This window comes from Myodes glareolus, chromosome 12 (genome assembly GCF_982192425.1).
Source record: "Myodes glareolus chromosome 12, mMyoGla1.1, whole genome shotgun sequence".
In the NCBI taxonomy this organism is placed as follows: domain Eukaryota; kingdom Metazoa; phylum Chordata; class Mammalia; order Rodentia; family Cricetidae; genus Myodes; species Myodes glareolus.
Genome location: NC_142037.1, coordinates 35,678,853 through 35,690,566, shown reverse-complemented (window position 1 = coordinate 35,690,566; position 11,714 = coordinate 35,678,853). Strand labels below are relative to the sequence as shown.

The following is an 11,714-nucleotide window of genomic DNA, read 5'->3' as shown; positions in this document are numbered from 1 at the left end:
AACTAGTATGGGTGTGAAGGTCTTTAGGATACTAAGTACAAGCTGCCTGCAACAAACATGAAGTTGACTTAGGGAATTTCAAGGTTCGGGGGTGTTGGTTAATGGGAGAGGGTAATCTAAGAGCGGGGTAGAATGGATAATTTCTTCTGGAGATAAAGTAGGTGGGGACCCAGTGGTAAGGAGGGAAGCATTCATGAGAAGACAGGGCTGTCTCTGATGGGGCGACACAGGCTCGGTGTCACCGAGAGTCAGGACGCCGGCCTGGTTCCAAGATCGCAGCTACCCCTGGGGCTGGTTTGAGACGCTATAGGTCCGGGTAAGGATGGCCAGCAGCAGGCAAAGAGCATCAGCCCATCGCAAGGCTGACTTCGGGCAGCGAGTTTCCTGCGCCGAAAGCCGAGAGGCGCGCATGCGCAGAGCGAGGCGGCGGCGGCACGCGGGGCCGCCGGGAAGTTGTGAACGCGGAGGCGCGCACGCGGGGGTCCCGGGCGCGCGCACCCGCGGTCTCCCTACTTGTGTCCGTCAGACGCGGTCGCCGTCGCTCTCGACGCGGTCGTCCCCGCCGAGCCGCGGGCGCCGCCGCAGAGAGGGAGCGGCGCTGCGGCCGCCGCCGTCCGAGGACGCCCCGTCTTCCGGGGCCCGGCACGGTGGCTGCCGGCCCGCCGAGCGCAGCCCGCTGGGGAGGAAGGCGGCGGCTCGCGTCGTGCGGGCCGCCGGAGCCGGGAGGAGACCATGTCCGGGAGTCGCCCTCAGATCTCCACGACCGAGCGCGTCATCAAAGGTGCCGAGCGCGCCGCGGGGAACGGCCCTCGCCGGGCGACGGCTCTGGGACTCGAGGAGCGGGGATGGAGGCAGCGGCGGGAGGCGCTGCAGGGCGCGGGGAGGACCGGGCGGCTGTCCGCCGGCGTCCTCGGTGACTGCTGGACGGGTACCTAGCGGGAGGTGGGTAGAGCGACCGCGCCCGCCATCCACTCCCACAGTATCCAGGCGCTCTCTCCTGATTGCCTTTTTCCTCGTCTCCTGTCTAGAGACGGCTGTCTGGGATTGTGTGAGCAGGGAGTTCTCTTGACTCACCCCAGTCGTGCCTTTTCTTAGGCTCAGCTCTCTCTTGACAGCTCCTTGCCTAGCCCTTAAATTTTTTTGAGGGGTGTGGTGCGTAGAGTGCACGTATGGCCCACTTTCTCTAGATATCACAAGTCACCGCTTTTACTAAAAGAAACATAGTTGTGATAACAACACAAATCTTTTTAATGATGCTTAAAGGGCTTACAGATTTCTTGACATGTGGAGCTGTAGGGACTTGGTGAATAATAACCTCTGATTGAGATGTCTACCATTATATCTTATTTTCATTGTTACTATGAGAAAAAAATATAAAAGTGTTTGTTTCTCAATATTGCGGAGTTCTATGGTGTAGTTTCTGCCCTTTACCCACGAGGACCTGTCAAACCTAACCACTGATTCATGTGCTTCTATTGTCCGACTGTAAGACTTCCTCCTCCTCCCTCTGTATTAATAGTTGGTTCGAAAGCACTGTTTTCTAAGAAGACAATATACTTAGATCAGCTGTTTCTGGGCAAGGTGAATTTCATCACAGTGGGAGAAAAACTATTAAAATACCGTCTTCCCCCGTTTCATTTTGATATTAGGAGAAAGGAAACTAAGATTTGTAACGATAATTTTTAAAGGGGAGGCCCTATTGAGTGCTCACAGAGAGAAGGGCAGTATTAATGTCATAAATGGTTATCTGCCTTGCTGAACGGTACATGTGGCACTTTTGAGACTTATGTCCTTAGAATTTGATATCAGTAGGGAAAGTCAATTGTTCATATAATGGGTGTTGATCCTTTAACAACTAGTCCTGGAGTGCCCTGACTGTTTTAGTGTAAATCATAGCATCTAAGCCATAAAGGGGATATATACCTCTTTTAATACACAGACATCACCTTACACAACCTTTTTGGACGGAACAAGGTCATTGTATGTACATCAACTTCTGAACTGTACTGTTCATGCGGCCAGTGCTGTCGACTGTGTAAGGGTGTTGGCAGTTTCCTCCTGCATTAGAATGACTTCTCACCACTCTGCCATTGTAGTGTTTCGTCCGGTCTTTTCTTTCTAGCACTGCTCTCTGTCCAAATGTGCCTGCTTCTCAGCTGAAGTCGGCAAGGAAACCAGTTAAACCTGAATCCCGTGTCAAGTCAGGATAAATGAGGCCTGAACAAGGCTTAGGGGCACCCTCAGACCTTCAAAGTCTAATCTCTTTTTGAACCAGTTGTTTCCACCACAATGTATAAAGGACGCTTTAAAAGGATTCTTAAGCAGAAGTGGAATGAAAGGTAGTTAAAGTACAGGTGCTGTTTATTGCTAGGTGTGTTTACAGCTAAGTGAATGCCATCTTCATAGTCTAGGATATGATACAAACCTGTTCTTTAGCAGAATTACAAATTACCACATGCTGTATGCCTTCAAGACCTGTTTCTCTCTGTGTGTAAGTGACTAAGCAGTGTTTCCATCTGTTGTTCAGCCAGACAAACTCATGATTACCCTCCTATTGCAGTTTTAAGTGCTGGGATTACAGGTGTAAACTTCATACCTAGTTTAAGCCTTTTTTTTTTTTTAAGACAGGGTCTCTCTATGTAGTCTTGGGTGTTCTGGATCTGTGATGGTGCACAACTTTAATCCCAGCCCTCAGGAGGGAGAATCAGGCAGATCTCTGATTTCTGGGACAGCCTGGTCTACAGAGTTAATTCCAGGACAGCCAGGGCTACACAGAAAAACCCGGTCTCAAAAAACCAATAAATAAAACAACTTTAGCATAAGCAAAATCTCAGCAATGTTGAATTCTGGGTAACTTTTTTTTCTTTTTTCTTTTGGTTTTTTGAGACAGGATTTCTCTGTGTTGCTTTGGAGCTTGACCTGGAACTAGCTCTTGTAGACTAGGCTGGCCTTGAACTCACAGAGACCCGCCTGCCTCTGTCTCCTGGGTGCTGGGATTAAAGGTGTGCGTCACCACCAACAGGCTCTGGGTAACTTTTTCTTGATTTTTCTGAAGTCTGAAATAGTTGAAATTGCTTTGAACAAAACTGGGCGTGAGGCCAAGCATGGTGGTACCTGCCAGTAATCCCAGCACCGGGGAGGTGGAGGCCAGAGGATCAGGTCTTTCTCAGCTACAAAGTGAGATCAAGGCTAGTGTAGGTAGCTTGAGATACCATCTTTAAAAAAAAAAAAAAAAGAAAAGAAAAAGAAAGAGAGGGAAGAAAGAAGGGAATAAAAACAAGCCATGTGATCAGGAAAGGCCTATGTTGTTGGGCTCCAGGTCTGACCTGATGCTCTTGTGCCTGGCTATTTGGCCTGCACTTATTCACAGCTCCAAAGCTGTGTCACAGGCGATACCACACCCGTTATTTTTGGTTGTGTTATTTCCTGTTAACTTTAAAGTCTGCTTAATTGTTCTGTGAGAGCAACTCTTGAAGAAGAGTGGGTGGGTGGGCGTGATTGTGTTTTAAATGTCCTTTGAATGCAGCTCTCTGAAACGGAAAGAGGTAGAAAAACCTGCTTTGCTCTTGCTTCTGGCCTTATTTGGGGAGTTGCCTTGTGTGTGTGTGTGTACTGGTGGTTTTCTTGGTTAGTATCAGAAATAATGGTTTTCACTTTAGTATTTTTATCCTCTGGTTGTAAGCCTTAGCCTTTAACAGAAGAGCCCTGTATCCAGCCCAGCCTGTCATCATAGCTTTATTTATTTATCTGTCTATTTATTGAGACAGGCTCTCACTGTAGAGCCATGGCTGGAACTCCCTATGTGGACAAGGCTGGCCTCTGCGTTCCAGGGTTTCAATCAAAGACATTTGATGTCACACCCGACTTTTTACTCTGCCTTTTTATTGACACTTGTTTCTGATTAATAATTTCATTTATAGTCATTTTCTTGTCTAGCCTGCATCATATAAATGACAAAATGATTGTGGAAACTTAAGATAATATTGAGAAGTTTGAGAGCAGTTTCATAATCAATCCACCTGCCCCATGATCTTGCTGTGGAGCCCTGCCTGGCCTTCAGATTGTTGAAGTCCCCCACCTCGCCCTCCTAAGTGCTGTGATTGCAGGTGTGTGCCATTGTACCCCACTTCGTACTAGATCTCTAGCTATGTAACTGGTTAGTAGAGAATTCATTAGCAGTTGAGAAAGGCCAAGGTTAGGAAGCAGATGAAATTGTAACAGAATTTATATAACAGAATTTGTTGTTAAAAAACAAATTGAAACAACCTCACCCAAGTTTGGAAACACCTGTTCAAAATACAGAGGTTATATGAGTGGAATCCTGTCCATAAGGATGCAGAGGAGAGCTGTCCAGTGTTTGGTAACTGGTTTCTTCTGTGGCTTATTTTATATTTAGAAGCTCCTTGGATTTCACTAACTTCTTAAGTGTTATTAGGTGCTATCTACAGTGTACCTTGTGTTCAGTTGTTTCTCTGCTTTGAAAGTCGTGTTTCTATGAACCTCTAAAGCAGAGGCTGCAAACTGTGGTCTTTCTGCTGATATCTGGGGCAGAGATCTAGGAATTCAAATAACTGAGTTATGAAATTATCTCCATTTGACACTCCCCCCTCCAATTTTCAAGTTTCTTTTCTTATCTGTAGGGGTTTTTTTTGTTCTCTTGGTGTCTTCCTCATTTATGTCATGAGGGGTTTTTTAAGTATTTTTTTTCTTTTAAATGTAGTCTGAACGCTGCTAATCATGAAATTTGGAAGGTGGAAAGAACAAAAACTTCACGCTCAGGACAGCGTCTTTTAATACTCCTGCATTTTCATCTCCGGGGAATTTTGAATTAAAAAGAAAACAAATCACACATATTATTGGCTCCTTAAGTTTTCAGCGGGGTAGCACAATACCAGTCCTAAAAAACATCTTCATCTGTGAATTTTCAAGGTAACTAAGACTTGCATATGTACTTGTGCTTGCCAGCAGGGTTTGCTTTGTGCTTGCCTTACAGTTGTAGTCAATAACTGCAAACTTTAAGACTCTGGAAGTTGTTGCTATTGAGAATCATACCTCTGCATAGAACTCGAAAGGACATTCTAGACATTTAGTTCCTTTTTGAGCGGGGACAAGCTGCTCTCTTTAGCCTATGTTATTGGTTGTGACGTTTGATGATACAGCTTCCTACAAAGCAACATTATCGCTTGTTTGTTTTCAGTTCTGGAGATGGAGCCTTGAGTTGTGTACATGCTGGGCAAGCACTGTGGCACTGAGCTGTGTGCCCACTCTAATAACTTAGGATCACTTAAAGTCTCTAAGTTACCAGATGAGTTAAGAGGGAAATACTAAGGACTCAAAGTGACAGATAATTAAAGTCTTTTCTTAGGCCATATTTGGAAGTAGGAATAGAACACTTTTCCATTAGGGTAACATTTTTGGAAAAAATTTAATATTTAGATGTTCATCTGTAAGAGAATTCAGCTAATTGTGCCATTTTTAGTCATTTTGGAGTGTTTTTTTTTTTTGGACCTACTTAATTCAAATGATTAGTGGAAATGAACGCATGGCTCACTGTCTCATTCCTACCCTCATGGTATAGCCACTTGTAGAGTATAACAGTTTCCAAGTTTCAATGCATGAAGAAACATCAGCACTTAACCAAAGAGGAGAGAGAAGGCAGGTAAACCAGAAGCCAGAGATAGAGGTGAGTACAAGGGCAGCTGACTGACTCCATTTAAGAAGCTGGAGAGGTGACTTAGCAGTTAAGAGCACTTGTGGCTCTTATGGGGGATCCAGGCTTGGTTCCCAGCACCCACATGGTGGCTCACAACCATCTGTAACTCCAGTTTCAGGGCATCTGCTTCTGATCTCTGTGGGCATCAGGCATGCATGTGGTACACATTTATGCACACAGGCAAAACAATCATACACATAAAATAAAATTTTAAAAATTAAAATTTAAAAAGGATAGCAAGGATATTTTGTTGTATTTAGAAATAGTTAATCTATAATAATAAAAATATTAAAATATCATATAAATAAATGCCGTGCAGTGGAAATTTTTTTATTCTGTTAAACTGAAGTGAAGGGCAAATGGTTGAGATCGATACTAAAACTGTTCATGAGTAGAGGAGAAAGGGTTCTTTAAGCTTACTTCCTGTCCTGTTAGCACTCCACTTACCCATTTAGTCACTGGCTTAAGTGACAAGCTCACAGTCATTGAAGCCATTTTCCTTTCATGGCAGAGCCAGTTCCACCAGATGAGATGAGCTGGACTCGTGGTTTCTGAGTAGCCTGCTTCATCCCTCTCACCTCTTCTTACTCACTGAGTAGCCCTTTGCACCGCTGTTTGTCCTCCAGGCTGCCCCCGGACCTGTGACTAATGTAAAGACTCTTCTTTCCTGAGCACTTCCTGTCTGGAGGATCAGTTCTGAGTCAGTGAACAGTACCACCCTGCACGCTAAACCTCCACAACCTCTCTCTCCACTTCCTCTTCATCATCTAACATGTCCAACCCATTAATTATTGCTTGTAGGTCCCAGGTGTTGTGCATTCATGTAGAATTTGTTCTACAACCTGCCTTGTCCATTTATTTTTCGAGATTCAGCTGAGAGGACTTCTGATAAGTTTATCCTCTAGTAGATGGATGTAAAGAAAAATGGCTTTGAGTCAGGTGGTGGTGGCACACGCCTTTAATTACAGCACTCTGGAGGCAGAGGCAGGAGGATCTCTGTGAGTTCAAAGCCAGCCTGGTCTACAGATCTAGTTCCAGGACACAAGGAAACCCTGTCTTGAGAAACAAAAACAAGCAAACAAAAATGACTTTAGCTCATGGCTTCAAAGTCAGATTTACCTGGATTCAAATTCTTCCTTTTAGTAGGTGACTGCATGGCCATGGACAAACCAGTTGGGCAGTTTGCTTGTCTGGAAGAGGGATAATGAAGAACTTATAGGCTAGTTGGAAAGATTAATAGACCCTCCCAAAGTGCAGTGGCAGGCACACAGTAATATATATATATATTACTTTGCTTTTACCACCTTCATTGCCACCGCCACTAACATCATTGCTGGCTGTTATTTCCTATGAATGCCACAAAGGTTTTAAAAAGATTTCTTTCTTTTTATGTGTATGAACATTTGTCTGCATGTGTGTGTGTGCATCATGTGTGTCCAGAAGAAGGTGTTGGATCCCTTAGAACTGGAGTCACAGATCACCGTGAGCCACTCAGTGGGTGCTGGCAACTGAACCCAGATCCTCATCAATAGCAACAAGTGCTCTTAACCACTGAGCTTTTTCCCTAGCCTTAGTTTACAAACATTGGGAATGTTCTCATGCTAAATGTAGCACACTGTAGTTCAGTGGTAGAGTGCTTGCTTAGTATGTATGTAACCCTGGGTCCAGTGTTCAGTACCACCACCATCATCCCCTCCCAATATTTTCACACTAAACTGTTTTTCAAGGGCAATAATTGTGTATCCTTAAAGCAGAGTGCAGTGTCTAATACATGGTTGAGTCCCTTGGAAATGTTCAAGTGCAACTATAAGAGTTTTAGTTGTGAATAATAGTGTAGGAAAGAGAATGTGCTCAGCTCACTACAGCCTGCTGATTTTTGTTAATTATTATTCCTTGCTATAAATAGGAGCCAACACTGAACTCAGAATTTAAAGAATAGTGTATGTGAAGAGGTTAAGACAGTTCCCATTGCAGGTACCTAGGAGCTAGCCGGGCAGTGGTGATGCACGCCTTTAATCCCAGCACTTGGGAGACAGAGGCAGGAGGATCCCTGTGAGTTTGAGGTCAGCCTGATCTACAAGAACTAATTCCAGGACAGGCTTCAAAGCTACAGAGAAACCCTGTCTTGAAAAAAAAAAAAAAAAAAGGAGCTGTCACTGACCTCAGAATTTAAAGAATGGTGTATGTGAAGAGCTCCAGACAGTTCCCATTGTGGGCACCTAGTAAATGCTAGCAGTTATTAAGTTCATTTTGCCTGGGAGTGTAGTTCATTGGTAGACCTTGCTTAGCATATTTGAGGTCCCAACACAGAGGTGGGTGATGATCGTAAATCTTGATGAACTTTGACAGGAAACCTGTTCTATAGAAACTGGCATGTGAGATAAATCTAATATATTGTGTTTTCTAATCTTATTTTGCAAAGATTTAAACTTAAAATACTTAAGTACAAAAATGATGAAATATCCTTTTTTGTAGTATACATAGAATTTTGGAAATCTGTCTATTCATAAACAAGTATTGATGAATTCTTACTATGTTGAACACATATTTGGTTATGTTTAGAAGCTTAACACTGCTTGGAATGTACTCATGGTGTATAGCACTTATAGCCTCCACACAATGTAACACATTAGAACCGTGGAGCTGCCTGTGACTAATGCCTGTAGCAAAGTGGATGACTAAGCTAGACCACATCTGGTGTGAAAGGTTTGCTCTCACACTCCAAAAATTGATAATCTTTTAAACTTGGATGATGATCAGTGGCTCAAAAGATGAGACTTAATTTGTATTTTTCTGTGGATGGCTAGACTTTGTTTAAAAGTTTAAAAATAAAGTGGAGTGGGCTGGCATAATAAAGGTGGGGTTAGCCATACAAGGCTATTATAAAATTGTTAGTAACAACTCTGGATGTCTTGGAACTCGTTCTGTAGACCAGGCTGGCCTCGAGCTCATGCCTGCCTCTGCCTCCTGAGTGCTGGGAATAAAGGTGTGTATCACCACCAGGCTTTATTTACTTATTTATTTGACTCAAGGATTCTCTGTCTAGCCCTGGTTGTCCAGGAACTTACTCTGTAGACCAGGCTGACCTCAAACTCTGAGATCTGCCTGCTGCCTCCCAAATGCTGAGATTAAAGGTGTGGGCCACCACTGCCTGGTATAAAGATATTATTATTGTTACTACTATGTTGTACTTGTTGTTGTATATGGAGGCTCGTGTGTTTGTAAGGTCTATGTAAATGTGGTTTGCATGCATGTGGAGGCCAGAGCATAATCTCTAGTATCCTGAAAAAGAAATATCATCCTTCTTTGAGACAAGGTCTCTTTGTGACCTGCCACTTACTAGTTAGGCTAGACTGGCTTTGCAGTGAGCCCTAGAGAGCTTCCCTAGTGCTGGGATTACCAGTCACACACAGGGTTTTTACATGAACTCTGGGGATCAAACTGAGATTTTCAAAGCAAAGCACTTTATTGACTGAGCTGTCCCCTACCTCCATCGACCCCTGTTGGGTATTTTGACCATCCTACACTGTTCTGGAAAATATGGTATCACTATCGAGCTGTGGATCAGAGGGTCCAGAGTTTGAGATAGAGACAGGAGGAATCTTTTGATGGGTTTTGCATACCAGGGTGATTGCAATAAACTAACAGTGTTACATCTGTGCATTTACTTGCTAGTGATGGTGATAGGGGGTGCACACAGGAAGGCCGGTCCATGTTTTTGGAGATTAGAGGACACCCTGAAGGGTTTGGTTCTCTCCTACCATGGGGATCCCTAGGATGGAACTCGGGGCTTCAGGCTTGGCAGCTAGAGCCTTGACTGCAGAGCCGTCTTGTCGACTCTTATCTTTGCCTTTTTGAAACAAGATCTTACTCAGGCTGGCCTTGACCTTGATATCCTCTTGCCTTCTGCCTCCTCTGCCTTTCAAGTGCTAGAGGTGTATACAGGCGTTCAGTTACAAAGATGGGGATCACTCCCAGCAATCCTAGTTCTCAGGAGTGCAAACACCCTTGTTTAAATAACTACACCCCTAATATCCTGTAACACTCAAACGTGGCTTTCCTTTTTAAAGATTTATTTTTAAGTGTGTGTGTGTGTGTGTGTGTGTGTGTGAGAGAGAGAGAGAGAGAGAGTGAGAGAGGGAGTGCACGTGTGAGTGCAGGTGCCATTGGATCCCTGGAGCTGGAATTTGTTGATGGTTGTATGCTGGCCCTGGAACTTGGGTCCTCTGTAAGAGCAATAAGCATTTTTAACCACTGAGCCATCTCTGTAGCCCCTCCTCTTATTTTTAATTCTTTTTGAGATACAGTCTCATTAAGTCACCCAGGCTGGCCTCAAATTCATTATCTTCCTGTCTTAGCCTCCTAAGAAATAAATACTCCTTATGCCTTCTAGAAAAATGTTACTGTTTCTGTTGACTGTCACCGATGGATTAGTTAACTCTCGGAGGGCTGCTTCTAAGCTGTTCTTTGACAGTGAGTTCTGTGAGCATCAGAACAGAGGGAGTGGTCTCCAAGAGAGCCTGTCAGGTCACTGAAGTCAGTCAATTCCTTGTTCAGTAAGTTATGTAAGAATCTAAAAAGAACATGTGATTTTCAGTATTTAAGCTAGCCTCCTAGTTCGTGATTGGAAAGACAGGTGAGTAGATTAGGAGACAAGCATGCAAATATAGGGCAGGTTTGCCGGCTTAAAATAGAAACGAAGTAGAGTTGTTTGTGGTGAACAGAGATAGCTATTTAGACATATCCTCCTGTCCCATGAGGGTACGAACATACGGTAATCTAAAAATAGCCACCTATAGGCCAGTAGATTTTTAGATTTATCTTTCATACCTTAGATTTAAGTGGTCATCTCCAGTGTGACCTTCTGTCATTGATGCAGTCTAATTAGATTTACTTTTGTTTGCTTAGGTATATATTACAGCAACTTAAGTTATGACAGAAAGGTTGCAGAATTTTCTCAGTGTACTTTAGTTTAAAAACTTAGTTTTAAATTTAATTTTCACTTTGATAATTATACATAAATGTTATGAGAAAATGTATAGAAAACCTCCCCCAGACCCCTCTACTAAATCCCCTTTGCCATAATGTCAACTTAACCCACCACCCCAGTCCTTTATCCTAAACAACAGAGTAGCATTGGCATAAATCCAGAGGTGGTTTTTTTTTTATGATCCCCTGCTATTTGTGTGTGTGTGTGTACATGTGCATGTGTGTGTCTATGCATTCATTATATGCCCTGCTTACTCATGATCTTGCTTACAGATCACCACAATCAAGATGTGTAGTGAGCTGGGAGCCTAGCTCAGTGGTAGATGACTTTCCTGGCATTTGCATATGTAAAACAGTAAAATGCTATTCAACAATACCATCAACATAAAACTTATTCTATTATTTCTCCTTTATAGCAACACCAATAATACCTTTCCCCACCAAAAATTCAGCTTTATAGTTTGAGTCTTTTGTAAGTCTGGTTTGATTAAGATTTTGCTTCTGAGTTGGAAGCCCTGAAGTAATGTGACAGAAACTGACAGGTGGTTAAAAGCTGGGTTTCCTGTGGAGTTAGTAAAAACCGTAACGAAAAACACGGGTGCCTTGGCCCCATTCCAGAGAAGTCTTGAAAGCACTGGTTAGTCTAAAAATATAAGTTGCAAAAGGATGCATAGTGTAGTATCATTTAGATTAAAAGGTATTTGTATAAAAATTCAAAATACATTAGTAACAAAGTTACATACACATGAGAAGAATACACCACTTTAAGGTACTATTTAACCTGTGGGGAGGAAGAAGGAGTAGAAGATTTATTGAGCTATATATTTATAGCATTGTGGGGTTTCTCTTCATTGAAATGAGGGCTGAAGAGATGGCTTAATGGTTAAGAACCCAGGTTCAATTCCCAGCACTTATGTTGGGCAGTTTACAATTGTCTGTAACTCCAACTCCAGGATATCTGGTGCCTTTGAGGGGACTGCACTCATTTACACCCCTACATACATATAATTAA

The 11,714-nt window shown here is 43.2% G+C and overlaps 1 protein-coding gene across 3 annotated transcripts in view; it reads left to right on the top strand.

Moving 5' to 3' along the window:
• The first annotated feature begins 491 nt into the window (after positions 1 to 491).
• Positions 492 to 11,714, top strand: part of Ppp3cc (protein phosphatase 3 catalytic subunit gamma) — a 72,969-nt gene continuing 61,746 nt past the window's right edge. The window contains exon 1 of one of the 3 annotated variants that reach the window (XM_048421826.3): positions 492 to 781. In XM_048421826.3, the coding sequence (XP_048277783.2) occupies positions 733 to 781 (49 nt within the window). In that variant the 5' untranslated portion in view covers positions 492 to 732. Of the gene's footprint in view, positions 782 to 4,726; positions 4,930 to 11,714 lie in introns of those variants that run through there. The other 2 variants (XM_048421824.3, XM_087912205.1) reach the window with 2 other exon arrangements.